We start from the raw sequence: 24904 nt of genomic DNA on the forward strand, positions 1-24904 counted from the left end.
TCTTAGTTCTCCTTGGATCCTGTACCCTATGGTCCTGCAGTGCTGTTAATGAAGTTCCTCTTGCCCAAACACACACACACACACACACACACTTCGGTAGTGTCACCTGCAGGAGTGAGGTGCACATCACGCCTCACTCATGCCAAACACATTACTAGGCCCATCTGGTGCCCCCTCACCCATGCCAGGCGCCAGGCACAGGCAGGCCTTCCACGACAAGGTCATGTGTTGCCGTATGTCGTGGATCACAGTCCCGGCCTCCCTGAGGCCCCTGGACCTGGCAGCATGGCAGGGTGGCATGTGTGGCGTGGAGGCAGGCTGTCCATGTGCCCTGGCTGTAGGGGTCCACTGACACAGGTCCAGCTCTGCTCTGACCATGACCTCATCCTAGAGGGAGGGGGGGGAGGGGGAGAGGAGGGTGGAAGGGAAAGAAAGAGACATGGAGAGATGGAGAGAGAGCGAGAGAGACTGCCGCCAGTCCGACAGATGGGTTGGCTGAGGGAGAGAGGGCTCTCTCTCTCTATGTATGCGCTGGGCTCTCCTTCCGGGCCATATCTGCCTGTGTGTGTGAAAAAGCAGTTCCGAAGCTCGCCGCTGCTTCTCTTTGACCTCCTCAAGCCTGTTCATCAGAATAAGAGGAGGGTGTAGCGCGCTGTGTGTGTGTGTGTGTGTGCGTGCATTAGATAGCCAGCTGTTACCTACTTCTTTGTGCGGATGCCAATACAGCAGTGCCTGTGTGAGAAGGTCTACAGTGGATCTATTAAACTCTGCATCCTCCCCTTTAACCCCCCCCTTCCTTTCTCACAACAGTCCCAGATGCCCATTGGTATCCGTCACCCCCCACCCGCCACCTTACCCCTGCTGAGCGCTCACTGAGGTGTGTCGGACAGGATCCCAGTCACCCCTCGCTTCCAACCCCCCCCCCCCCCCCCCCCCCCTCGCTTCGCTTGCTCCCTGTGTCAGTGTCCCCTCCTCTTTTCATCTTGTCCTTCTCCTCCAGGTGACATCTCTCTCTCCGGACTCTCTCTCTCTCTCAGCTCTATGTCTTTCTTTCTTTCTCTTTCTCTCTCCTCTCTCTTTCTCTTTCGCTCTCTTGCTCTATCCCTCCCTCCCTCTTTCTCTGCCTCACTGTCTGTGGGCTGAGGGTCAGAAGGACACTTCATGCATTCATTCATAAGATGACTGGATGAAGGCCGTCTATAAGACTATCTCAACTCTTTTCCCAGCTCACCCAGCTCTCTCTTTTTTCTCTCTCTTCCCGAACGCCACTTTAAAAGGGATGTTTTGTCAGAATGCTAGTGAGAGAAGATGCATTTAATTTTCATTAGCTGTGCGTTTGGCCTATTTCATACTAATCTCATAAACGGCACTGTTAAGTTGATGGAGTGATTTATTAAAGTCAAACTGTAATTGCCTGCTAAAGAGACGGTGATCCTCAAAAGAACAGTTGGGCATCAAGCAGATCAGCTTAAAGCTGATATTTAGACTCAGCTGATAACTGATTACACACGTAAAATCCCCCCTCCTCTCTCTTTCTATCTCTCCCTCAGCTCACATCTCTCCTCATCCACCTGCTTATCTCTCCCTTATCCCTGGGACTCCCCACATAGTGATTTATCTCTCTTCTTTCCTCCCTTCTACTCCCTCTCTTCTCTCTCTCTCTCCTCTCTCTCTCTCTCTCTCTCTCTCTCTCTCTCTCTCTCTCTCTCCCTCTCTCTCTCTCTCTCTCTCTCTCTCTCTCTCTTCCTCCTCTCTCTCTCTCTCTCTCTCTCTCTCTCTCTCTCTCTCTAATCTCTCTCTCTCTCCCACCCTCCTCACTTCTGCAGGAAGCCTTGACCTATGTCTTGCAGCCCGTACGCATGCAGTCTTCGGTGGCATGTTTACACAAACCATTGAACCGGTTTCATCCTCCGTCAGGCATGCCTGTCTAATTTTAATTAGGCCTGTGTCTGCTGGTAACGCTCTTTATTATTGTTTTCTCTGGACCAGATTGGAGCGTAGGGTGGAAAATGGATCTAATAGGTCACCATGGGAGACAGGCTCCTCTGTGCGCCTCTCCTCCTGGCTGTGCGGCAGGCGTGCGGGGGCAGTGCTGCTTTAACCCCCATTAATGCACAGCCCAGGTGCTGAGGAGCAAGCCGCATAGGCTTCAGGGAGGGCGGGTAAACGGGAAGAGAAACGCAAGCTAATTTCACATTAGCATGGAGGCTCAATGTGCTGAGAGGCTGTTGGCTTCCAAGCGTAGACTCCCACCTGGGAAGATTGGGTTCAAAACGATGGGGCTGTCTTTTGGGTTATGTTTGCGTGTGTGTGAGTGTGTTTGTCTGCCCCTCTAACACAAGATTAATATCAGTGTTTTGATTCGATGTGTTCACCTATTTTACATAGCAGCATGAGAGCAATGCTACAAAGAATTGTTGTAGAACTCAGCTCTCTCTCCCAAAGATGTATTTGTTATATTTGCCATGCAGAAATATACCCGTGAAAATAGAGAATATGATTAGCAGTATGATGTTAACCAAGCTAGTCAGATGAGTTAAGATAATGACGAAACAGTTGCAAAATAAACGTTGCAAACACTTTCACCAGTGGTGATGCAACCAACAAAAAGCCGAAGGAAATAAGAAAGAGATCTCGGTCAATCTGCATGTGTGTAAGTCTGACCTCAGGAAAACACCATTAGCCTCTAACCTGGCCCCATGATTCACAGGTCAACCCCCCCACCACTTACCCCCCCCCCCCCCCCCCACCCGGCCCTCCAGCAGCCAATTAGCAGCTGCGGGCCCTGCAGGGTCACCCACCTGGTGGGGAGGGCTAATCAATACCTCCACTCTGTGTGTGATGATCATTTATATTTCAGAGGAGAAATGACCTGCCTGGCTTTAATGAAAAGGTGTCTCTGAGGCTGAAATTACTAAATACGAGCGCTTGGAATACTGATTGTGACACCGCCGGAGCGGGCCCAGTCTGGATTAGCACGCGGCCAGACGTGCTGCATAATTGAAATGGCAGCCATTTAGTATTCTAGCGGGATGAAAGCGACCCAGGCTTAATCCCAGTCACTCGTCGTTACAGGTGAGGGGGGAAGATCTGGCACGGGATTCTCTCCGAGAGATCCACCCAGATGTTGGTTGTTTGACTGGTGGAATGAAGCTGTGGGCTGAGAAAAACTGGCATAGATATGCAAATATTGCCTTGGCATATCAAAGCCACCACAGCCATCTTTGTATTGCCGGCCTTCAGAAACAAATGTGGTGTTTTACTGGAAACATTTCCAGCCATTTGCCGTACTCATTCCACTGGTATTTTTTATAGATATGGACTGTACAACATGAATGCTTTTGACTGAAGCATGCTGCATAGACACTGCAGATCCCAGTTTTCCTCATGTAATAACCACACAAGTAAAGGTTAAAAGCGAGAAATAAATGGAACACAGTATATTCATCAAATGACATTGAGGGGAAACGGCAGCATCCAAAGGAAAAGGATAATGCAATAATGATAAACCTTCAATTCATTTGATATCAGAATGCGTTTACTGAGCAGTGTTAGAGGGCAGCTCTCCAATGCACGATTTGTCTGCTCCCAGATTGAATTAGCGATGCGAGACTTGTCCATGTACATTTATTCTCTCAGATGAATGCTTAATGCAGTTTGTCCCGTACCTGTGCTGAACCATCCCCGCCCCCGTATGTGCTTACACAGATACATTCTCCCAGACACATCCCATGCATACACACATAGACACAATCAGTTGACACACACATTCACACACACACGCGCCGCGCGCGCACACACACATCTCCCACCTCCTACTACTATAAGCTGTTTTGTCTGTCAGTCAGAAAGTCGGTGTGTGTGGGCTTGTGTCTTTCGTTCTGTTTCTCACTGGATTCAAGGAGCTCCAGTCCTTGGGCCAAGCAGGAGAACATCAGCAGGGGTCAGTGTAGACCTCCACTCATCTAACCACTCACCTACCATCTCCAGTATGTTCATTCATACCCAAGGGAGAGGGGCCTTTGAGACAGCCAGCCAGTTTCCCAGTGGACACAGGAGTAGTGTTTGTCAGGATGTAGCTGTACCCATACAGCCATGTCCCATTGGCGTAGTCTTCCACCCAGCCCAGTGCGACCTCTATACGCATTGATTTCTAATTACTCTGAAGTAGACACACAGGATAAATATTGTGCGGGGCAGTAGGCAGCATCAAGCCAGTCGTAATCAGCGATCATTGATCTCCTGCCCGGGCCGCGGAGATAATCTGTTTTAGATGGAGTCTGTGCTGCAGTGCTACACAGCGGGCTCTCAGGTCCCTGGCTTTGTGAGGGTGTTAGCAGGAGTCCACAGAGAGCTTGGCTGTACACCCTCCCTCTGTCTCTCTATCTCTTTCTCGGTCGAGAAATGTCATATAAAGGGGCGCATAACAAAGAGGGAGAGAGACTGAAGAAAGAAAGACGCGCGAGTGACTGGTTGGAGGAAGTGAGTGAGGGAGGGAGGGAGTGAGGGAGGGAGGGAGGGAGGGAGTCAGTGAGGGAGGGAGGGAGTCAGGGAGGGAGGGAGGGAGGGAGGGAGGGAGGTAGGGAGGGAGGGAGGGAGGGAGGGAAGGAAGGAAGGAAGGAGGGAAGGAAGGAAGGAAGGAAGGAAGGAAGGAAGGAAGGAAGGAAGGAGTAAGTGAGTTAGTTAGTGAGGGTGGGAGCGAGTGAGTGAGTGAGCGAGTGAGTGAGTGAGCGGGTGAATGTGGAAAAGTGGACAGAACAGAAATGGAGGACAAAACACTGAATATAAAATGAATGTAAAAAAGGAATTCCTTCCAGCCCAAACATATCATTAAACATGAATGCATAGTGCTTGATTAGTCATTTAATTACACACTAGACACAAGTACATACATGCATGTGTGTGTTCTGGACAGTTTTTGTCAGTTTTTCTGTGGAGTTTGTCTGTATCTGTGTGTGTGTGTGTGTATGAGGTGTCTGAATGTCTGTATCTCCTAAAAAGAATATGGGAGGTGTCAAAAAAAGGAATGATTGTCCAGGCACAGACTGCCAGTCCTCTCCTTCCCTCTCTTTCAACTGTATTGCCCGTTGCTACGTAGAAGCCAAATTGCCGCTGACAAAATGCATCAAAAGGCAATCCTATGGATTCTGCTTGTGTCTGAACGGCCTGGATATGAGTGTAATTAAGCTGAGGAGAGGTCTATCTGCAGAGTTCCTCTCTGCTGCAGTCGTATGTCCCAGGAGGAGCCTCAACAGAGACACCTACAGTACAGCCCTACCTACTGTACACAGTATACAATCCATCTACAAGCCTTTCTCTCCTCTCGTTCTTCTTTTCTGTCTCTCTCTCTCTCTCTTCATCTCTCTGCCAACCATACGCCTCTTTCTCTTGAATATGTCCTGTCTGCCTCCCTCTATCTTTTCCTCTCTCTGTATCTCTTTGTCTACCTCCTAACTCTCTCTCGATTGTTTTGTCTCTCTCTCTCTCGCTCTCTCTCTTTGTCAGTCAATTGCTCCTCTGGCACAGACCCGCAGGATGCTGTTGCTGTGTTTTCTTCCACAGTACTCCACAGTACTCCACCTGAATTCAGCCCCAAAAGCCTCCCCTCCTCTCCCTCTCTCAAGGCCATTTGGCCCGCTCATGGTGCGTTCCTGCCTCCTATCCACATGGCCAAGCAGCAAATGACAGCTGTAGAGGACCAAGGTTTTTTTTTCTCTTTTTTGTTTGTTTTTTTGCACGCTTACAATTCTGCACACCTCCTCCTCTCGTCTCCCCTGTGCAAGCTAATTAACATTCACACGCTGGCAAGCCATCCATTTCCCTCCACTTCCCTCCACTGTTTAATTGTCTTGAAAATTGAGGAGATTACAGAGAGCGATTTATGTACAAATAAGATTCTGTCGGGACACACGTCAGCGTGTCACCCGTTGGCTCGTCACCGAGCACACACATGGAACACACCCACACACACCCACACGGTCACACAAACAAGCACGCAGGACACACTCACGGGCAGGCACACGGATCTATCTACCTTTGTGTGTAGCTCTCTGTCTATCTCCTCATACTGTCTATCTCTCTTGTCAATCTCTCTCTACCACCACCTCACACACCTTTGTCCCCACAAACGACATGGTCCAAACGACAAAGTACAGCTTGCCCCAGGCTGTCAGACACACACTGAGCAGACCGGATCACGGTCCATACTTCGGATGGTTGTGTGCTTCAGAACAGCTCCATTTCTCCACCTCAGTTTAGCCTTCCAAATCCACAGGTAATTGCATTTTAATCGACAATTAATGCAGTGCGATTCATCACGTTGGGCTCCTAAAGAAGGGGCTGCGTGGAGGAGTTGGACAGGGAGGCGGTGAGCAGAGGAGAACTGAGGCTACAGTCTGCCTGATTTTCTCTCAGATGGATGGATGAATGGAGAGCTGGGGGGTCAAACCAGATCAGGAAAAATCATTTAAAAACTGCTCTGAGGAAGGATGTCGGCAGGTGTGTGTTCCTGCGAGTGTGTGTTTGTGTGTGTCTGCGTGTGTGTGTGTTTCGAAATAATTTTACAATGGTCTTGTAGCCGACAGTTCCCCGACATGAGGACCTTAACTTGATGTATATTAGGGTCCCAATAATGGAGAACACGATCACATCTATCGACCCACTCTGCCTCCTCTCTACTCTATGGAAGGCAGGTCCTAATCCCTTTATCCCCACTCGCTCTCATACACACACACACACATACAGCCCTCCCACTTGTTTCTAAACATGGAGAGAGGGAAATTCTCCAGGGAGGATCTAAATGAGGCAATGCGATTATAGCCTTACCATTGTAATCTCACCTTTTATGCCCACCATTCCTCTCTCCTTCCTTCCCTCCTTTAGTCTCCTCCCCCATCTCCGTTTCCTACCCGTTCCATCGAAATCCAATTTGTTTTGGTTTGAAATAAGTCCCGTTCTCTGTTTTATTTTGCTCCACAGCCCAAAGTGGCTTCTGTTATTCTGAGACCAACTTAAATAGCTGAATTTGTTTTTTTTCATTGCCAGGCCGATCTTGTGCTACAATGTACAATGGGCAGTCTAGTTCTACTGCATTCTGTGTCTGGCACACAGCTGCACAATGCTGGTTGTTAATTTCTTTCAGCAGAAAACTGAACATTCTCTGTCTACTATTAGTTCTTGATTACTTTCTTTATGCATTAGTCCCTGTTTTTCTTTAACCCTTGAGTAGCCTTAACATTCACTCTCTTTGTCCTAATGGGGAAAAAACATTTCACAAACCCCTAAAATAAAGCATCTTAATTGAATATTAAATAAGTTTTGCTTGAAGAAACAACTTGTCATTCATCCCAAATGTTGTGAATAATCCATGTTTTCCCTCTTCACTGTGCCGAAAGACTGCATTTATCAATAGCAGGGCTTTAAACCAGTAAAAAAAAATTCAATCGATTCGTTCCGAGCATAATTGTTATTCGTTATATTTCGTTTTAATGTTCTACAAACATAGAAACAAATTAAATACCAGTTAGCTTATTAACGTTCATTCCTTGTAGGGCTGTGTGATGTGACAGCATGTATCTTTTGAACGCTATAAAAAATATTTCTATATATATTTTACCACAGGCTGTAGTCTCTATTGATGTCACAAACATAAACCACATTCATTGCATCACAAACTAGGAGCGTGGTTCCAGCTTTCCAGGAAATTCTCTTTTTCTTTCTCCATTCCTTCCTCTGCCTCTTTCTCTTTCTCTCCTACACCTTCACTCAGTTCTGTGTGTCCTATATCTATGCTGGTTCTTGAGCTACACAGTAGAAGACATGGTAAATTGTCCTACAACAGTGGTGCAGCAGCTCTCTCTGCACCCTCCTTTTAAATCAATTAACCATAGTGTTTGCTGCTCCCGGAAATCTATTTCTGGACATCTTTATTTTTATCAGACGGAAGTGGGTCTCTGCACCAGAAAAAGTTGTAAAGTGTGAATATTCTTACTCCATTATCTATGCAAACAGTCTGTGTTAATTAAAGCATTACACAATGTCTTCTTTTAAATGTGTTCAATAAAACGTAATAAACTTGAACACTAGCCAGACTCTGGGTTCTCTTCCCTGAGAGCTTTGACTCAGAATCTGCATTTTGCACATGAATACTTGAAGATGTTTGCTTTGTTTCTGCTAATGCTTTGGTGTGTGTGTGTGTGTGCGTGTGGTGTGTGTTACAGGGGATGATGTACCTGGAGGAGAGGAGGCTTGTCCACAGAGATCTAGCAGCCCGTAATGTGCTGGTCAAGTCCCCCAACCACATCAAGATCACAGACTTTGGCCTGGCTCGTCTGCTTGATGTCAATGAGAAGGAGTACAATGCTGATGGAGGAAAGGTGAGCTCCAGAGACCAGCGAGAACCTCCGAGAATCGGGCGGAGTGGGTTCATGCAGCTGAGACCTATGTGCTGTCAGTCAGCACCACCGTCATATCACGCAGCCTTGACACTCCTACCTACAGCCAGGGCGGTTGGTTGAAGACCAGGGTCTCACCCACACTCCAAAATTGCTCCTTTGCGACACATGTTCAGCCCTTTCTTCTTGTCGCCTCCACCACCCAGGCCTCCAGCCTAGGTTCTGTGTCTCTACCTATAGCGGGGGATGTGTGTCACAGCACTCTGCACTAATGTCGAGACACTATCAGTTGGGTTTTCGGGAGAGAGCCTGTGCCAGCAGAACCATTACGCCAAGAAGATGTGTTGTATTGTCAGTAAAGTGTTTATTACCTACTTCTGAGTCTTCCTGCTTGAACCAGGATATCTAGAGCTACCCTGAACCGATTCATTTACATTTTGTATCGCGTAATATTCCTCTGGTGATCATAATAAGTTACTGATCGACCTCCGACAACCCATTTGAGAAGTTGCAGTTCTTGAAGACAATCAGAAGTGTTTTTTCTGCTTTCTGCTTGAAAGTTGTGGTTGTGCAACAACCACATATGGGCTATGTTGCTGTTGGATACTGTAGCTTTGTTTACTATTAGACTTGGCAAACTCACAATTGAATCAAGTAGCAAATAAGTGTGTCCATCTGGGCCTACTGGATGGGATATTTTCCTATACTCATCTCATCTCCTCTTTATCTCTTCATTCTAAATGTGTATTCTCCCTCTCCTACAGTAAACAAATGCCAATCAGCTCTCTGCCACTCCTCATCTCTCTGTCTCTCCTCTGACAGTCTGTCAATCAAATCAAATCAAATCAAATTTATTTGTATAGCCCTTTTTACACGCAAGCATGTCACAGAGGGCTTCACATATGCCCATAGAACTGCCCTTCAACCAACCTAAACCCTCAAGGAAGACAAGGAAAAACTCCCAAAAAACTCAACAGGAGAAAAAAAAAATGGAAGAAACCTTGGGAGGAGCAATTCAGAGAGGGATCCCCTCCTCCAGAGACGGTTGGTGGGAGAGAGGAGCAGAACACAGGCTAAACATAGTCATACAGTGTCGATGGGTTTTTAAAACACCAAAATCCATTATTCAACTTTATAGATGTAGGACAGGACCGGGAGACTCGCGACCAGGTCCAGCGTTGGCTGACCGACGACCAGGCAGGTGCTGACAGCTCAAACCCCCCACACCACAAGGGATGTGTGTGGGGGGACACAGAGAGAGGAGAGCAGGGATTAGAGAATGCCAGGAGCAGCTAACAGTTACAATCATAATAGAATGAGCAATCACAATCACATTTTATAGTTTGGGTAGAATAAGCTTGTTTTCTCTCATCCATAAGGCTATGAGTGACTGGTAAACACTGCCCACTATAAATCACCGCCCTCCCTTCCACCTTAATCTATAGGATTACCCAGTGAATCAAATCAAGGTGTTGGACTCAAGGTGTTGGAGTCTTGTGTGTGTGGCCTAACTAGATCTGGGAGATATGTAGAAAAAGAGAGTGGAAAGAAAGAGAGATGGGTGTCACAGCATCTCACCTTCTTCCACGCTCCCTCTGAAACCTGGCACTCGAGTGCGTTTCCTGTTTCCTGTGCATACCTACAGAAAGCATCGAAGACAGAACGGAGGTTGTAACCCTAGGTGGTTCAGGGAGATCGTCAATAAACGAAAGATCCAATTTTCAGGAGCAATTATATAGCAATCCAGCTCAATCATTGTTTTGTATGTGCTTGCCACTGGCAGAGGCAGAAACACCGATCTTTACATTACAGGTCTTTAATACTCGATTTCTGTCTTCCAGTTCAATCCTTCCACCTTTATCGAGTTATAATAAAAATGTTTTTCCACAGATGCCAATTAAATGGATGGCCTTGGAGTGCATTCACTACAGGAAATTCACCCACCAGAGCGATGTCTGGAGCTATGGTAAGATCCACTGCTAATCCTGGACGCATCGGACACAGAAACTGACGTTTGTAACAAAGTCATCCAGACTTCAGAACTGATGTTAAAGGCTGTTCAAATCAAAGTAAATGGGCTGTGTTTGATGAACAGGAGCTCCAGTTTGCTGTGTCTTCCCGTCCAGTGTCAAGGGAACGGGCATCCTAATATGATGTTCCTTCAGGCCAGCGGGCAGGCCCGTCATTAGGGCCTTAACTGATCAGTGGAACGTGATTAAGGAAAGGTTGAGGACTACAGCCAGAGGAGGAGGAGGAGGAGCGCTTGACGTCGACTCAGGTCCCCTGACACTGTCCTGTTGTTTCCTCCCTCCTCCTCCGCCTCTCCTCCTCTCCACGCCCTCTCTCCTCCTCCCAGGGGTGACCATCTGGGAGCTGATGACGTTTGGAGGGAAGCCGTACGATGGGATATCTACCCGAGACATCCCAGACCTGCTGGAGAAAGGAGAGCGTCTGCCTCAGCCCCCCATATGCACCATAGATGTTTACATGGTCATGGTCAAATGTAGGTACCACTCCCCTACCACCCCCCACCCCCCATTCCCACACACACACACTAACACACTCAAGGACAGTCACGCAAATATGAGCACGCACACGTCCGTGCTCACACAGACACAGACACACAAACTGCAAACACACACTCACATTATACCCACACACTCATGCAAAAACCCCAGCTTCAGCCCCAGCTTCAGCCCCAGCTTCTGGCTAGTGCCAGTGCCAGTGAGCCAGCGGGAGCCTGGAGCTCCGTGGCTGTGCCTTCTGTCCCCACCAGTCAGCCTCTGGGCCCCACTCTCACCTTCCTCCCGTCCTCTCGCCTTGACAAAGGCATGCCACACACCAGCCTGCCCTCCCCAGCTCCTCTACCCAAGCCAGGAAAGGACAGGTCACTTTGTCCTATATCTTTTAGTGTGTCCTTCTCTCTGTCTTGACGTCGTTCCATGAAATCTCTCTCTCTCCTATCTCTCTCTCTCCCTCCTATCTATCTCTCTCTCTCAGTTGTGCACAAGTGTGTCAGTGGATTTTGCACGTACTTGTGTGTGTGTTCGTGCCAGCCTGTGTCCATGGGGCATGCCACTGTGCTTCAGAAAGTGCTTGTCAAGTCTGAGCCTGTCAGGAAAGAATGCACACACACACGTTACAGCACTGGTTTGGTGACCAGTGTGTGCGTACAGACATTGGTAGGTTGTTGCAGTCTTGCATATGACCATACGGACAATGAGACAGTGTTTTTCGGACTAATTACAGATGGAACTGTTTCAAGAAATTGTACCAGAACATTGAAACTGAACTGTATTGGAAATGCTAAGAGGAAAGTCATTTCTCCCAGATATGAAAAATATCCTCACAATCTTTAAAGCTCTTTGACCCAGTTGACAGAGAGATAGATGGAGCATGGGATAGAGAGAGAATGCGAGGGGAATCCCTCTGTCTGGTCTCTCTCTCTTTCTCTCTCTGGGCTAATCCCTCTGTATCCTCTCTCTTCTCAAGGCTGGATGATTGATGCGGACAGCAGGCCTAAATTTAAGGAGCTTGCGGCAGAGTTCTGCAGGATGGCCCGGGACCCACAGAGATACCTGGTCATCCAGGTGAGCGAATCCCAATCCTGCCCCCATGTGGAGGGAGGGGCACAACACAAAGAAAAAAAATCACGGAAGGCAATGTACACATGGTCCAAGAATGTATGCCATTCTCTCACTCCCCCTCCCACCTCCCACCTCTCTCTCTCTCTCTCTCTCTCTCTCTCTCTCTCTCTCTCTCTCTCTCTCTCTCTGTCTCTCTCTCTCTCTCTCTCTCTGTCTCTCTCTCTCTCTCTCTCTCTCTCTCTCTCTCTCTCTCTCTCTCTCTCTCTCTCTCTCTCTCTCTCTCTCTCTCTCTCTCTCTGTCTCTCTCTCTGTCTCTCCTTTCAGGGAGATGACCGAATGAAGCTGCCCAGCCCCAATGACAGTAAGTTCTTCCAGAGCCTGCTGGATGAGGAGGACCTGGAGGACCTGATGGATGCAGAGGAGTACCTGGTGCCCCACGGCTTCAGCATCCCCCCGCTGGCCTACACGCCTCGCCCCCCGCGTCGACTCCAACAGGGTGAGACTCTCCGGACAAACACAGCACTGAAGGGGCCCGGGGGAAAATGGTAGAGCGATATTGCGTGTCTTTGTGAGGTGGAATGTGCGTGTAAGGCTTTTTTCTTGTCTAGCCTCAGCCACGTTAAAGGTTATCAAAAGCATATCAAATCTGACACTCAAGGAGAGGACAAAGGTGTCGCTCCTATCTGAAAGAGGCGTACTGCTATCTCCCGCCTCTGTCGTCCCTCTGTTCTTCCTTCTCTAGCTAGGTTTCCCCGATTCGGTCATTTGGACACATTTTTGGTTTCGAATGCAGCCTTGGCCCGTGTCTCAGCTTCTTGTGAAGCTAGCAGTCGTCCCAGGACACTGCTGTACCACCGGGCTCCACAAGCTCTCTCTTCTGTTCAACTCTCTTTCGATTTCTGGCACAGCCCAAAACCGTCAGGCCATTACATTACTGATGGATACATTGGAAAATGACTTTACCCTTGTAATGGTGGAAATTCAAGTGGCACTGTGCAAATTTGAATAGTCAAGAGATGGCGGTTACAATAAATGTATTTTGCTTGTACAAATCAAGATTTAACAAAGTACTTTGTGATCAGTCTAACGAAGGAGGTGCTAGCCACAGGTCGTTCGCCAGAGTGATACAGAACAACCCTAAACCCCTGCCTTATATAAACTTTAGATCAAATGGTTTTTCTGAACTCTGTGATTGGTCAGCACTGCTCAGTGACAGTTTGACTTTATACCAAGTGTCCCACAGTTCTTTAATGTGGCCTCTCTCCCAAACCAGTAGATAGTAAAACTACAGGAGTTCACCAGTCAAATGGTCAACTGTCTTTTGTGTGGGCAACTTCAAACAAGTCTACAGGAAGGGTCAGAGCAGTTTGATCAGTTAATAATACAATTGAATCCACATTGTCTCCAGACCAGCTGTCTCATCCTCCCCAGGTGACAAGAACTCTCCCAGGTCACCCAGACTTCCCGTCTCTTAGACTTCACGTCTCCTAGTTATAAAACTGCAAATGGCATCTCTACCAAATGGGTTGAATCAACTGTCACTGTATTAAGCTTCTTAACAAACTTTCAGACTTCCCTTAAAACACATTCCTCATATAAAACACACATATTATAACTGTATTCCAAAATTTCCATGACAACCCTTGTAACGGATCAGCGCGGTTAGGCTTTAGAGTTGTCCTTGGCTGGAGATAGCTAGGAGAGACTGGGAGTGTTTGACAGTTTGGGACTTCTGGCAGGACTCATCTGTTGCTTTCAAATTGCTCTCCATTTCTCTGATTGTAACAGCAGGGGTAGCTGTGAATGCAACTAAATGCACAGCAATTTGAAGACATATGTAGGGTTGTGTTGGGTTAGGCACTGTTGGACTTGTTGACATTTTGTAGAAATATAGCGGTTTTGGTCATGATGAATCGTTGTTGTTTAGAACATTGTCTGCATTCTGCCTAGGAAGAGAGCACAGCTCTTAATTGTTCTATCTTCCTGTCTTTCCCTCTTTTTTTCCCTGTCTCTTACATTATTACTTTTTTCTCTTTCACTCTTGTCTCTCCTCTCTCTCTCTCTCTCTCTCTCTCTCTCTCTCTCTCTCTCTCTCTCTCTCTCTCTCTCTCTCTCTCTCAGTTAACAACAGAACACAGCTCTTCATATATTTTGGGAGTTTCTCATTCTTGGCACAGTCTGCTGCTCAGCATTTGGGCTTGTTTCATCACACAGCCAGTCAACCACTCTGTCAGCCACGTTTGCCATTTTGTATTCAAACATCCGCTTAGTTTGGGTGTACGAGCGGCTAGCTAGCAGGAAAGTGAGCCTCTGGAATGCCAATGAGGATCATCAATCCTTCAAAGTCCTGTTGGTACATTATAGCACCCCTAACCAGCCCCTTCTACAGAGCTTTTGGGTAAACAAAATTCCCCAAGATTATTTTTTTTGATTAATCTAAGACTGATTGACTATTTTGGACTTTTGCATTATGACAAATGCAGTTTTTATTACTGTAATTAGTCTCCTATAAATACATAAATCATTGAGACAGTTTTTGTATAGAAACACTGTACACTTCTAGATTAGCATTCTTGCACACACATGCACACTCATTAATGTGCAGTGATTAACGGAAATGTTTGGGGCTACGTTCTCCTCAACTCAGTCATCTCTATCGCCTCACCTTACTCAGTAAACAGAGCACACACAGCACATACACAAACACACAGAGAGCACACGAGATAACAAGAGAGATCATTGAAAAAACTGAGCAACAAAATAGTTAGTCTAGAAACACAAGAAACTCAAGTAGCAGACACTGGAAAAGAGGAACGGAAAGGCAGGGGGGAAAATGGAGGAATGGGCAATTACAAAAGGCAGTGGTAGAATGACTCCATGGTAGTACTCCACCACGTGAGTCTAGGAGTCTTGCTGAGAGAACTGCACACCTGTTGGAGAGAGAGATAGAACCGTGGTGAGGCAGACATAGGTTGACAGAGATACCAAGGGTATTTCAGGCACATACTGCACAGCAGTCTCATTCAGAGAGGACATTCAGAGAGGACAGACACTGTGCTTGCATATTTGGGAGCAGCAGTTTGCTCATAGCTGTGAAACCCAGGTAGCAGTAGTGCCTTGGAGGTGGAAGGTTTGAAATATCCCACCACCACAACCATTCACCTGCAATGGAAATTCACATCCATATAGACAAGACCAACACGTAGAACTATCCCGCAGATGTGTAACTCTCCTCTCTTTATGTCGCTTCCAGAACCAGTTTGTATACCAGGATGGTAGCTTCAGCATGGAGAACCTGATGGCCACCATCCCCAGGGTCATCTCTGTGTCCGCCGTGGCGGGCTGCGCCTCTCAGGACCCGTCGGCAGGCCAAAGTAACCCTCCCGAGAGCTTCGAGGACCAGCGCTGCAACGGCACCCTGAGGAAGCAGGCTTCCCCCAGGCCAGGTCCAACTCCAGGCCCAGGCTTAGCTCCAGGCCCAGGGACGGGCCTCGGAGCGTTGGAGGACAGCAGCGGCCAGCGCTACAGCGCAGACCCCACTATACTCCTAGGAGATAGGGGGGCGAAAGGGGACACAGACCAGGATGGGTACATGACAGCCATGAGAGAGAAGAAAAACTCAGGTAGCCGGCTCCGAACATCCACCCCCTTCACTGCCACCGCTCACAGGCGGCTGGAACTCGTGTTACCTTTCGTTTTGTTGCCGCGCCGCTGTGCTTGTTCGATGCGACCAGATAAAAAACACATTACGTCATATTTATAGGCACAAACACAGCTCTTCTCCTGTCTGCTGACCTGCAGAGGTGTTCGTTAAAAGTATTTCCGTCCCCTCACCTTACTGGGGCCGTGTCGGCTCCATGCCTTTGTTTTCTATGTGCTGCCTGAAGGCCGTACCTGATAGAGTCGTTTCATCACCTCCTCCTCGTTGGGAGTATTTGATTCTGACACAGCCCATATACAAGGCCTTGAGCGTTTCCCTTCACACATGTCAGAGACTGGGGGAGACCAGTGAAGGAGATGAGGGAGAGCATGTGACCACCTCTTTGAACTCGTCCAAAGCCTTCATCTTCTCAGCTAGACTTAAAAGACATATTGCTGTGTTCCCCGCAGATGCGTCTTCCATAGCCAAAACAAACATGCGGGAACGTAGCCAAAATATAGCAGAATTTAATTAATTTTCAAAAATTGATTGAAACCTTTCCTCCTCCCCTCTTTTTCCTTTATCTCTATATTTCTCTCCCTTCCTCCCTTTATGCCCTTGTCTCCTTTCCTCCCCATCTATCTCTCCTTCCACTAGACTATCTCAACCCGGTGGAGGAGAACCCATTCGTCACACGCCGTAGGAATGGAGACATCCACTCTATGGAGAGCAGCTCAGTCTACCACAGCGCCCCCGGCGGGCAGCCTAGGCTTGAGGATGAGTATGTCAACGAGCCCCTCTACCTCAACACCTTCCACAACCCTGGCGAGACAACTCAGGAATACCTGAAGAAGACCGGTATCCCCGGCCCACATCTCCCCGCTCCTGGCCCCAACGCCGGCCAATCAGCAGCTCCAAATCCCTCCCAAAGCCTCACCCTCTCCGCCGCCCAGGCTGCCGGGTACGTGGCGCCCCCTGGCCACCCGGGCATCTCCCTCCACCCGTCACATGCCACCCACACCCTGCACCCCGGGCACACCCTCCACCCCAGCGTCACAGGCACCATTATGGTGGACAAGAAGAACAAGAAGACGTTTGACAATCCAGAGTATTGGCAGCACAGCCTGCCCCCCAAGGCCACCCTGCACAACCCTGAGTACCTGCAAGACTGCAGCACGCGCTTCTTCTACCGGCAGAACGGCCGCATCCGGCCCGCCGTGGCGGACAACCAGGAGTACCTGTCGGAGTTCGCCCTGAAACCCGGCACCGTGCTGCCTCCCCCACCTTACAGGCAGAGGAACACTGTCGTGTAGTGAGAGAGGGATGGCTGGATGGACGGAGGGAAGGAGGGAGGGAGGGAGAGGGGGAGGTGATATGTGTAGACTGTTCTCACAGCCGAGCAGTATTTATCAACCCTGGTTCCCCCACACCAGCACTGGACACCTGTCTGTCTGTCTGTCTGTCCGTCTGTCTCTCTGTCTGTCTTTCTGTCTGCCTGGCTGTCGTCTTTTGACACTGGATATAATATAACACAGCTGTGAGACACCCCTCAACCATGGACTCTTGAACAAGAGAGACACTGGTCAGCCGCAGCTGTAACTCCGCCCTTCTTCAACTAGTCCCTGCCTCCCTCCTAGCCCCCCCCCCTCTCTGTGTATACCACCATGACTGTCCACCTCTGGGTCAGAACCTCCCCGGTTGACTGTCCTACTCCAACTGCGTCTCTCCTCTCTCCCAAGCTGAACGCGTGCCAAAACGGTCTGATGGTTTGCAGACATATGTGGTTGTCATTTAACATGTATTAATGCATCAAGGTGTCTTTTGATGTTCCTGGAATTGCACAGCCACATACACATCAAGGTGTCATTTGATGTTCCTGGAATTGCACAGCCACACACACTGCATACTGTAATATTGCCACAGTGAGCCTTTTCCACAGTGACTCACTTGTCACTTGACTGGCTCCGTCATGAAGAGCTGTTGGTGTGTACAGTACGTACACATCGCTGTGTTGTGACAGCCTGCCATCCTGCGAACATGCTATGGCCATCTGTCATATCACTTCTTGTTTGCATTCCAGTCTAGGGTAGTTCCCTAGTGTTTATGGGCCTGACCCCTCTACATACAAAATGGGATTTATACTTATTATTCTGCTCCTCATATCAGATGTGACATGCTTATGGGGAGGCTTGGGTTTATTTACTCACCTCGACCTTGACAGATCAGTAACCTTGTACTATTTCAATATACTATACATGCTTACACACACACAAACACACACACACACACATACAGAGACACCTACAGATAACTGATGCCTAAATTACGTTTCTCCATTGACCTTGAGCTCAAAGCAGTTTAGATAACAACCGTACTTGAATAAAAAGACCAATCTACTAGTCAAGTAAATGTCCCTGTGGTAGACAGTACAAATGGGGCCCCACATGGAACATAAAGGATACTCAGACAGACATTGTTAAACCCTGGGAGGAATAGCCTCCTTGAGAAGGTGACTCCTCAACCTCCTCAAACCCCGACACACGACTTGGTTCCGAGGCCCAAAAGCACAGGAAAAATGTTCTCTCGATCTGGTTCGCTCTGGATAAGAGTGTCTGCTAAATGACTAAATGTTCCTCTCATGGTGGATGAGGGGAGAAGAGCCCTAGGACCAAACACTGGACAGAGTAATGGCTGAGCAGGAGGATAACAACAGGAGGATTCTGGTTCTTGATTGAGAGGAGAGGAAAGCACTTCTGACTGGATAAGGGCTGGAGGTCCTGTTCCTGGTTCTGTTCCTGAGTCCAAAAGCACAATGGGGGGAGAGGGACCAGATGGTGGTTTCACTGTAAGGATACTGGGGAACTGAGATGGCTGCTCAATCTGAATATAAGTCAATTTCAGACTGGAATGAGGTAAAGATATGCAGTAGTGTGTGGAATAAAAGTGTTTATTTTTATTTTTTCAAGATGAGGACAGTGAGAACTATAATTAAACCAACATCATCATCCCGTGAAGACATCGACAAACTAAAACTGAGACTTCAAACCAAACTGGCTCCTGAGACTATTTGCTCCACCAAATGTCTACATCCTTTTCTTGTGGTTTGGACTCCAAGCGGAGAATGAAACTGTGCCAAAAGGATCAGTTTTCTCCACGCAGAAACGACACCCACTTCCACTTGGGAATCACAGTTCTACAAGTGACTGCATCACAATGAACTATTTTGTATTCGTGTTTGACAATAATGTGGAGATAATCCAGGTAGACACACCCAGACACACACGTAAACATGGAGCATATCTATGGAAGGCCAGCTCCTGGGATCTCACTGAGTACTACTACACGCTTGGTTTCGTTGCTAGATGAGGAATACTGTCATCTAAAGTGTATTGTTTTGGTATTTGTAATTTGATAGCACTTGACACACTAACACAGCCAAACAGCTATACTGTTACTTTCAAGAGAAACGCTCTTGATTTTGTATTATTGTGAGTAATTCCTCATCTCATTACACATTGAAAGACAGCATACCCATTGCACTTTTTATTGTTTTTTGTCACAGTTTAGTCTGTGTTTGCATAATGATGCACCCCACATTGAGCACTATTATGTAAATTAGCAGTGACAGCGCAAAATTGTGTGTTATTTAGCACTAACCACATACAATACTTATCTATTAGCACGACACAGCACAACACTCAATCTCTCCACCGGTCCTGACAGCCAGGGACTTCAGGAGAGGCATGTTCGTGTTTTAGAGTTGATACGTTTACAACTATCTCCTCCTCTTGATGAGACATAACCGTCTGCCATGGCGTGTAGATATTGGTGGTTAGCTAGGCTAGGCCATGACTGGGACAATACTACATAGCAGGCCTGTTTAGCTAGTGGCTTCAATGTGACAGAAGTTCAGGCAGCTACAGTATAGACAGCTGAACCAGTGACCAACGAGGCGAGTAATTGGACGGCACCAATGTTGTCTTAGCCTAGACAGCAATGACTTGGCAAGTAGTCGGCTGTGGCAGATTTTTCGGCACTGCTCTTTCTTATTTTAGGCGTCACAATTGAAATTTTGATTTCAGGTGACTCATTTGATCTAACATTCACTGCATGTTATCCAGATATACTGTAGATGTGTGCAGTGGAAAGGGGCTCGCACTACGGTGCAGTTTGAGGGAAAACTGTAGTTTACTATTTTTTGCACCTCTCCTGTTGGGAAGCTACTGTACCAGCCGACTGGATGACAGGAAGGAGTACTGAAGTGCAATGACAGCCTTGGAGTGTTGCTGAAAAGACTCATAATGGTTCTCTGTGGTAATAATAAACTCTGGTTCCAGCAGCAAGCCCCTACACTACCAAGGGGCTCCCAGCCCTCTTAATGCTAATAGCTTTGCTGGGCCACTGAGGCCTTCTCTACAGTTCTGTAGGGAAATCATGTCTCCTTCTGGTCCAGCTAGCACTAGGGAGAGAAATACAGTACGACAGGCAATAGTTAGTAATCCTGCACAGGGTCAAAGACATGGTATTAGGGTTCCAGAAATGTTACCACATCAATACATCAATGTTACAATAGGTTGTGGGAGGGAGGTGGGTGGCTGGAAGGATGGGGGGTGTATGTATGTGTGGGTGGGTGGGTGGGTGGGGGTAGCATGTTTTTCATCTCATCTCAAATGTGACTAAAGAAATGTATGTAGCAAACACTGTTAAATTTAGGTGGTTTGGCCTCTTGATGCCTAGCCGAAGCAGCTAAATAGCGAGCCACTTGAACAAGACCTAAACACTTTGTGGCAGACAATGGTGATTGGAGTGATTAATGCAGTCCATAGAATCATGGGAAACAAGGAATCCTAATTCAGCATTTTCTTCAGACTGTTCCTTTATGCTTTAGTGCATTGTCCAATGATTGCTTCAGAAAAAGCATAAAACCACAAAAAGGAGCACAAATATTTCACACTGACTGTCCACTATCAGCACTGTAGAAATTGGACATTGTTTGATTTGTACACCTGATATTTGTCTGAAGGTACACTGTGTACAGAACAGTTTTCATTGCATCTGAGTATTGTAAATGCTGTGTATAGCATTGTTTCTTACACAGTTATAGTTTTTTTTTAATATAATGACAATATTGTTGTTGACTGACTGTGATGCTGTAAGAAGTGCTACAGTTTTATGGTGAAGGCTCTGTTAATCCATGTTACTCTGATCACATATCTGCCATCCACAGCAGCAAGTAATATCTATTAACTATACTCCTATTACTTCTAGCAGATTTTTTTATTTTTTATGTTTTTGTTTTGCTTTGTTTTTGCCAAGGGTTTATTGAATAATATTAATTGTAAATTGTAAAGACACATTGACAACAGGTTACACTACACACCCTATTAACACGCTTGTACATTAGAACAAATGTCCATTTGTAATATTCCTTGGTTTTACACTGGTTCTGTGTGTTTCATGTCACATGAAAAGATGGAGGTATGATAAGCACAGTTTAAATTGTGATTTGATGTTGACAGTAACTAATGTATGGGAGGGAATTTTCCTTTTTATGCCAACGAACATTGTCCCTCAAAGTTTTCCTAATGTCAACTGAAAAAAAAAAAATGTGAATAGTATTTTTCTAGGTAGTGGAAGAATTGGCCAGGTGCATTTGTAAATAGAGGGAAAAAATATGCTTTTTGGTCTGCTGTTATAATTTTCATTCACCTTTCACATATATTATTGCTTTTTATTGGGATAGTAGTTGTTCTTAGCTTATTGGTTTATATTTCTGTATATAAAGTATATGTCATTTGAACAGTGAATTCTGATTTAAATAAGCTTGCAGGATTTCTAGATCCCTCCCTATCCCCCCTTTACACCCTTGTGACTGTGTTTTAGCCCAATTTGGTGGACTTGTGTTTAAACCTTCTTCTTGCTCACGTGAGAGGTGATTTCTCCTTCCTTTGGGTGTACCTTATCTCACCAGTCTCTCCGACACTCCTCTTTCAAACCAATTGCCATTTTTTATTTTTGTACAGAACCCATCCACTTCAGAGAGACTGAGTCTTTGTGGCAAGACTAGTGATATCCCTTATACTCTGCACCTTTTTCTGTCTTCGTCTCCACTATCTCTCACTATCTCTATGGTAATTTAGCCTGTGGTCATTAGAATCTGTGAGTATTTTATCCTACTCTTAGATCCAAGGACACACTTTGACCCTTGGAAGTGTAAAGCACCCACAGGTAGACTCAGTAGTCCCAAGCCCTACCTGCCTTTCTCCATAGCCGGCCCTGCCCAGCTTAGGTCACCACCTACAGAATGATAATCACAGGCATGTGTCCAACTGACTAACTCCATTATTGATACCAATCATGTATCGATATGTTGACCTAGAGTGTGGCCGTAGATTTGATGATTGACAGTTTGGTATTCAACCCTGACAGGAGCCCCAGGGCCCAATTCAGAGCTTCTTCCCAACACAGATCTAACCATTCCCAAGGCTTTGCATTTAAATACCTTTCTTTCCCGCAGTTTTGTTACATGAATCTGTCCAAAATATATTTTTAATTTAATATGAATAAAGAACAATACAATATTTAAAGATGCATTGTGGAGTATTTGTGTGTTACTGTATGGACTTCTTGTGTGAGTAACCGTGCAAGTTATAAATTGAGCAAGTGCTTTCATTTGGGAGCGTTTTTTTTTTTGTGTGCAGAAGGTTAATTGACTTCCGACTGGTCATCCAGTCTCTAATCCTACTTAGTTCAAACTACTGTGTGTAATTGTGAGGGGCCGTGGACCTTGACGGGAAGGGTGAGCCTCAGTTTGGCATTCAAATGTCAGCTCTTCTTTCCTGTCTCTGTGTAGATGAACCCAGCTTGTCTTAGTGATTCAGTCTGTCTCACATTATGACATCTCTTTCACCTAACTTTCTCTTTCTTTCTCTTTCTTTCTTTCTTTCTTTCTTTCTTATCTCTTATGTCTCTCTCTGTCATGTCTCTCTCTCGCATGTTTCTCTCTCTTTCTCTCCCTTCCTTCAGCCTTTCTCTCTCCAAGCAGGTTAGGATAGGAGAAATCCATTACAAACTTGTATCCCCGGACTGCACTGGAGCCGGTCTGATCTGAAATACCGTCTTCCACTGGCTGTAGTTTATCTGGGTTACCACCTGGCCTCACACATTTCCAGAAAAATCACAACAGAGCAAATAATAAAGTTGTATTACTTTTGACACCTGTATGTACAACATGATTGATGCAGCATTTGAGCCGACGATGACTTTTTATGGAATTATCATTGGAAATCCAATAAGGTGAGCCGCCGAGATCTGCATTTCCGAGGTTTTGCCCATGCAAAGTCGAATCACTTGCCTAAAGATGGTAATAGAGTGTGATCGAAACAATCAGTCAATGCCTAGCATCTCTCTTGAACGCCCGCCCTGTGACAAAGCGTATGGATTTTTACCTGATATGAAGGATGATAGCCACAGTTGAATGTAAATGATCTTAAATGCTTTTTAGCTCTAGTGATCGACTCGCACCCCTCATGAGAGAAAAGTGAAAGCTCAGTCTGACACTGCATCAATCTGCGCAGATCGTCTGGACGGCACCCGGCATTCCAGCAAGAAAAGATTTGCACGTGACGCTTATTTTTCATGAGCTTTTGACAACCCAAAACGCTATAACAATTGTGCCTATGGAAATGCGGTCTTTGTGGCTAGGATAGTTCTCCATTGGAGTCACAAACACACATGTGCACAGATATTGAACACAAAAGAACACTTGTTCTGGCATGTGGTTGGCCGTTCCTTTCTCTCTTTTACCTGCTCATCCCTTTTTCATTTCGCGACAGGGGAGCGGCAGGTCTTCTAAATCCCTGGCTGGGCTGCAGTGGGCCTGTTTATGATTGAATGGACTCCACAAAGCCCACTAAGCAGCGCGACGACCCCCCCCAGAGAGACTTCATTATGGGATGCATATTGGATTTACACTCACATATGAAAACTCCTCTGCCACACCGCATCTGTATTCCGGAGGACTCCATGTAACCTATGGACCAATCCCTCTATCCTAATCTCCCTAACTGAAGCGTAGATCTAACCATGTCCAACACACACCATGAATAGGCTACAGCCTACTGTAAATGCAAATGTATCGCCACTGTTATCCAATGACCCCTTTGCTTCTGGTTGCTGTCTCTGTCCTGCAATGTGATCTATGGATATGTTAAAGTTATTGTCAATATTAAAGGTGCTTGAGGTCAGGTCTGCGTTTGTGTGTTGAGATCTTCCAAAGAATCACACAAAACCTTGGAGATTCACTCTCGATACACGGTGAGACATGGAACATGGCCGCCATTAGTGTCTTTGTGTGGTTTTAGAGCTATAATAGCCTAGTTGAATACTAATTTAAGGATTTAGTTTGGACCGACCAGTGATTATGATGTACCGGTAGTAATGTCATTAGTCACTGTAGTACAGTCCATACAGGTTGCCGCAGAAACTGTTCCTATCAGCTGAATTAGAGGCTTTTAAAGGTTGACACGGTAAGATTGAGAAGGAAATCTTGGACTCAGCTCTAATTGTGAAGTGTTTATCTAATTACCAAATACGTAAAATGCTCTGGATTTCGTGTTCATCATTTGTTTTATTAGACATATCCCCATGGAAGGAGTAATGTTAGCTCAGCCTCGACCACTGTGCATGTTGAACGAGAAGTCAGTCATTACAGCTCATTTATAACTCCTTCCATGATCGCTTAACAAACTACCAACTGTGAGGATGAAATTCTGCTGCTTCTTCAAAGATTCCTCCTGTTTGTGTGTGTGTGTGTGTGTGTGTGGGTGTGTGTGTGTGCGCGTGCACGCTTGTGTATGTTTGTATGTGCCAGCATTCAAGTCTAATTAAGTACCCGTTTTAAGAGAGCGAGGGACATTGTTAAACTCACTTTGATGCAACTGTGAAGCTCTATTCACGCTTCACTCAAAGCAATGATGACAGCTCTTTGTTGAGCTGACAATAGTGGCATAACTGTGCCTTTTTCCCAACTGTGGAGTGGAACACCTCTTGTCAGACTCACACTTCATTCCCTTGACTGCGAGGCCCAGGGAGCAGTCAGTTAGCCAGAGGCAGGCTGTGGACTAGCAGTAGCATGTCTTTAATTACACCATAGCAGCCCATAACAACCACACTGATGTGCTTGTCAAAGTCCATTGTTTTAAGAAAGTATTTTCTGAATAACCGTGTGGGATGGAGGGAAACTGAAAATACGACAAAAAACACAGCCCTGAAAGAAGCCAAGC

At 46.5% G+C, this 24904-nt stretch overlaps 1 protein-coding gene across 1 annotated transcript in view; it reads left to right on the forward strand.

The window, feature by feature from the left end:
• The window catches only part of LOC134017420 (receptor tyrosine-protein kinase erbB-4-like), a 182002-nt gene extending 161808 nt beyond the window's left edge, over positions 1–20194 (forward strand). Inside the window, 8 exon segments of the mRNA XM_062457003.1 lie at positions 8220–8375; positions 10284–10359; positions 10750–10896; positions 11886–11983; positions 12305–12454; positions 12456–12476; positions 15234–15603; positions 16278–20194. Of these exon segments, the coding sequence (XP_062312987.1) occupies positions 8220–8375; positions 10284–10359; positions 10750–10896; positions 11886–11983; positions 12305–12454; positions 12456–12476; positions 15234–15603; positions 16278–16933 (1674 nt within the window). The 3' untranslated portion in view covers positions 16934–20194.
• The last annotated feature ends 4710 nt before the right edge of the window (positions 20195–24904 follow it).

Source organism: Osmerus eperlanus, chromosome 3 (assembly GCF_963692335.1).
Source record: "Osmerus eperlanus chromosome 3, fOsmEpe2.1, whole genome shotgun sequence".
In the NCBI taxonomy this organism is placed as follows: Eukaryota; Metazoa; Chordata; class Actinopteri; order Osmeriformes; family Osmeridae; genus Osmerus; species Osmerus eperlanus.